Source organism: Cyphomyrmex costatus, unplaced genomic scaffold (assembly GCF_001594065.2).
Source record: "Cyphomyrmex costatus isolate MS0001 unplaced genomic scaffold, Ccosl1.0 scaffold30, whole genome shotgun sequence".
In the NCBI taxonomy this organism is placed as follows: domain Eukaryota; kingdom Metazoa; phylum Arthropoda; class Insecta; order Hymenoptera; family Formicidae; genus Cyphomyrmex; species Cyphomyrmex costatus.
Window position 1 is genome coordinate 3,238,356 of NW_017277125.1, and position 4,720 is coordinate 3,243,075.

The 4,720-nt window shown below is 32.2% G+C and overlaps 1 protein-coding gene across 1 annotated transcript; it reads right to left on the reverse strand.

Annotated features, from left to right (window-relative positions):
- Window positions 1-247: 247 nt before the first annotated feature.
- On the reverse strand, window positions 248-4,349 carry LOC108775485 (serine/threonine-protein kinase ICK). Its single transcript, XM_018541867.1, has 9 exons — window positions 4,194-4,349; window positions 3,714-3,835; window positions 3,421-3,633; window positions 2,963-3,310; window positions 2,217-2,384; window positions 1,949-2,077; window positions 1,572-1,847; window positions 610-827; window positions 248-360 (listed from the first exon to the last, which is right to left on the reverse strand). The coding sequence occupies exons 1-9, from the start codon at window positions 4,347-4,349 to the stop codon at window positions 248-250; spliced, it is 1,743 nt and encodes a 580-aa protein (XP_018397369.1).
- Window positions 4,350-4,720: the final 371 nt, after the last annotated feature.

Here is a 4,720-nt window from a genome sequence, read left to right on the forward strand (position 1 = left end):
TATGAAAATTCTGCGTTTAATAACATCGCGACGATTCCATTCTTCCATTTGACATGTCACCATAATTAAAGTGCGATTTTATTTTCGTGATATCTTATCATGGAAAAAAACGCGTTTTTCTTCTTATTTGTGTGTCACAATGGAACGACAACAATCGTTCTATCACAGTTAAAATTCGCCTAGAAAACAAGGCCACAATGATGAAAAATTATTGAATTGAAAAGAAGAACAAACCTCTCTACAACGGTCATTTGAGGTATTTCGCTGCCCAATCTGTTCGACTGTGAGGCCCATTGCTGGCTTTTGAGTTGAAAACATTTCCAAACAAGTTTGGTTGAAACATGGGCTTATTGATAGGCTCTATTGAAAAGAAATATTATATATTAAAACTGCGATATTATCGTAAACCTATTAATTGTTTCTATTTGCAAATAAAATATAGCATTTGCATTCTTGTTTTAAAATGTGTATTCAAAATAGATATTATTCTTCTGGAATAGAAGGGAATAATTATGATATTGTAATATTAGATTAATACAAAAATTACATTTTTTTTTTTAATGAGAATGCAGTAGCAATGTATTGATATAAATTCTCATAAATACTCACTGATATTTTGAGTACCATACACGCTGGGGTAAGGTAATTTCATGTTTTGTTCGGTGATATAACGGTTTCGCGCAAGATAATGTTGCCTCGTTTGATTCTCAATATTATTTCTAGGCCCCCAAAAAGATTCTGTAAAATCTTCATATTTGTTGGATGTTGCCTGACCGATAAATCCATTCAATAGCAGTTTGGATCGGCTGATATCAGAATCCTCATTTCTTGAAAATGAATAGAGAGAAGTATTACTTTGAACGATATACGATAAAAAAGTTGCATACACTTGATAAAGACATATGGATAGTTTATTGACAATTTTTAATTTACAAGGGACTACAAGGATCTAGTACAATTTTAAAATATACATTTGTCATTTTATTTGTGCGTAATAGTTTTGAAAAATTGTTCCATTCAGTATACATTTATCACCATCCAATGAATGTAACCAGCATGTTGCCGAAATTTGAATAATCGAAACAATAATTGCCAAAATATATTGTAATATATATATATATATCATACATAGCTCAAGAGATCGTATACTTTTGTCTAGCAAATCTGCTATTATCAAAAAACCTTCGATGAGATATTCAACTAAATTAATCAATAATGCTCGACATAGATATAAGAGACATGCAATATGAAGAATGATCCAAGGGCAAATTGATCCAATAAGTTCAGAGATATTTAAGAAGATTTAATGAAAATAAGATGGACATTTTTGATAATACAACAACTAAATCATGTACAGTATTAATCAAAATATAAATCGATTTGTAAACAATCACATTATAAAATCATCTTATATAACAGTGATTCTTTTCAAATGATATAAATTAGAGCATACTTATTAAGTGCTCGAGAAAAACATTTGTAATTGTATTAAAAGAATATGTATCAAAAATCCGATTATTAACATCGCGATAAGACTTCTTTGGAATGGCTTTCCGCGGAATTTTATATACCTGGATGGCAAATTTGTGCTCTGGCCTGCGACGTACCGAGCCACACTGAGATAGTGTTGTTTTGCTGAGACCTTACGTGAGTTCTTCATCTGATTAGACTGATTAGACTGATTCCATATTCTCTGTGGTGATTCCTTCCATGTTGGTAAGGACCAATTCGCATTGCTATGCAAACTTTCAGACTGCTGATAATTGGCATTCCAATTGGCACGATTTTCTTTGTATACGCGATCTGAGATGAGCGTTGCGCTTGGATTCTCTGGGACAATTTTGCTTCTGATATGTATAATCAGACGATTAAATTAGAAAATTAGAGAACTAATTGGAGAATGATATACCTAATGAAAGATTGTATAAAGAAGTCATGTGTAACGCACCCTAGAAGATCTGCAAAATCGTCCTCGTCCCATTTAGAGGCGTTGCTATCGTGCTTATGATTATTGTGATTCAGTAATGGCAAGGCCGCTGGCTGCTGTTGTGATTCAACGAGCATCTTTTCTGGTGCTCTGCAAATATTTAATTTTAATTCGTAATTTAATGAAATTAATTGAAAAGAATTTACGAAATTATGTTTATCACGAGTTTCTTCTAAAAGTATATAAATTCTCATATATTTAAATATAACGCAGTAAAATGTAATATTACCTCGATTGCATCAAGCTATTAATGACTGGGTCTTCTTGAGTATAATCATACTGGTTAGGCATAGGAGGTGGAAGATTTATTTTGTTCATAATAAGTTCTCGTTGAGATACGACACCAATTTTTTTACTATTAATAATAAGTGGGTCGCCGACTTGAAAATATGGATACCTGGAATCATCCATGACAATAATCACTATTGGACAGCCTCTAACAATTCAGGATTCTTTTAGAGAAATTTCTACAAAATATTTTGTAAGAAATCTAACACAGATGTCTTAGAAATATATCAATGCGTTCTTTCGTCTCATTGTCAGAAATATTTGCACAAATTTTTTGCTAACTTCACAGAGCTGCTCTGTGAAGTCGGCACTCCTAAATGCGAATTTTGGTAAAATCATTATTGCATTCGTTTGTCCACTGTTTGTCCACGTTTGTCCACCCATTATTTTCGTTTGTCCACCCTATTTTTATTATATTTTTCATAATAATGAAAAATAATTACTTGGGGGTACTACAATTTTTTTTGTGTATAACTTTTTTTGGGAGGGTGGACAAACGAAAATAATGGGTGGACAAACGTGGACAAACAGTGGACAAACGAATGCAATAATGATTTTACCAAAATTCGCATTTAGGGGTGCCGACTTCTCAGAGCAGCTCTGTGAATAATACATATATGTATATATTATTGTATTAAATTATTATTATGTATTTGTGTGTGTGTGTGTGTGTAAGTTTATAAGTACCTGAGCGATTGTTGCGCCGTTGGTCTCTTTATAGGATTCCATTGTAACATGTCTTCCATGAGTATAACTGCTTCTTGACTAGCATTGGGTATTAATACAGTCAATGATGTACGCGTAAAATTCGGAAATTTGAAATTCATAGCTGCAGCCAGCTGGTACCCTTCTGGCCAATCATCTTTATCGGGTGTTCCAATTACAGAACAAATTTTAAATATTTCGTCAATCTCACTTTTACCAGGAAACAGTGGCCTAAACGTGTATAATTCAGCCATTATACAGCCGACCGCCCAAATATCAATCGGACTGTTGTAAGTTGTGGAGTGTAGTAACACTTCTGGTGCCCGATACCTAATACAGAAATCAAGTAGATTAATCAAATAGTTGCAAATTATTATTGCATCAAATTTCTTCATTATCAACTAATGTTTACGAATTGCGACTAGTTATACAATCATTACCATCTTGTTGATACGTAATCTGTATATGGAGGTCTTGATCGGATCTCTCTTGCTAGCCCGAAATCAGCAATCTTTACTAATTCGGGACCCATACATAATAAATTTTCTGGCTTCATGTCGCGATGAAAGAAACCATGTTTGTGCATAAAAGCGAGACCTTGCAATACTTGATACACCATATTTCTTATTACTGGCTCGGGAAAAAGTTTATCTCTGTAATTGAAAACATCTCAAATAAGATACAATTACTAATAATATTTATACATAGAATACAAATTGCTATAGACATGTACCTGTCTTTCATTAGTTGATAGAGATTTTCTTTCATGTATTCAAAAACGAAATACAGTACATCATTCTCTCGTATAACTTCTTTAAGTTTCACCACGTTTGCGTGACTAAGTTTTTTCAATGACTGCAATGAAATGAGAAAGAAAATTAATTATTGATTTAACCTGGCAGATGTTAACCAAGAAAAACAAAAAAAAACATTTTGTATAACATAACGAAAGTTACTTTTTCAAGTAACGATATCTGTAACAAATTACTTTTAAAAATCGGTAATTAATAAAGGTAATTTATTATTACTTTTCCTATTCGGTAATGAGTAACTGTAATTCATTACTTTCAAAAAGTAACTTACTATTTCCCCTCCCTGTATACATATATATAGCACAACATTGCGTTTATTGTTAAATCCTTATACTGCTCATGTCTTGTTATGATTTTCAGAGAATAGATTTTTTTTAATTATTTACCTAATTTGAACATACCTTTACTTCTCGCAGATTCATAGCTTCTTCCCAAGAGTAATATTTTCTCTTCATTCTTTTTATAGCCACTTTTTCACCCGTGTCGATACGTTCTCCCAGTACGACAGAACCAAAGGTTCCGTCACCCAACTGGTTTAAAGTTATGTATCGATTCATGTTCACTATTGAGATACTTAACAATTTTTTAATTACTCGTGTCGCTTATTATACATAATGGACTTGAGCGTTATAAAGAGGGCGTATTTATGCGCCGCTGGGATCGGCAGCCTTGCATATTTCTTTGTATTCACTGTAATCGTGCAATGCAATTAATATTAAAAGTTCATAAAAATTAGACTCACAAAATTCAAAATCATTCAAAATTATTCAACAAATTTTCTAAGTAAAATGTGAATTGGATATGTTAGAATAATTTTAGAATTTCGTAAAAAACGAAAGAAGTTAGTCTCGCGAAAATAAAATCTCGTATCGTTAAATTCAACTTCTGGATGGACTATCTGATATATATTATTATAACAATTGCCACA

Coding starts and splice junctions, on each gene's coding strand:
- LOC108775485 (XM_018541867.1), bottom strand. CDS start 4,349: ATGAATCGATACATAACTTTAAACCAGTTGGGTGACGGAACCTTTGGT. Junction 3,634..3,713: donor TATCAACTAATGAAAGACAG/GTACATGTCTAT, acceptor TTTCAATTACAG/AGATAAACTTTTTCCCGAGC. Junction 2,385..2,962: donor ACGGCGCAACAATCGCTCAG/GTACTTATAAAC, acceptor GGATGATTCCAG/GTATCCATATTTTCAAGTCG.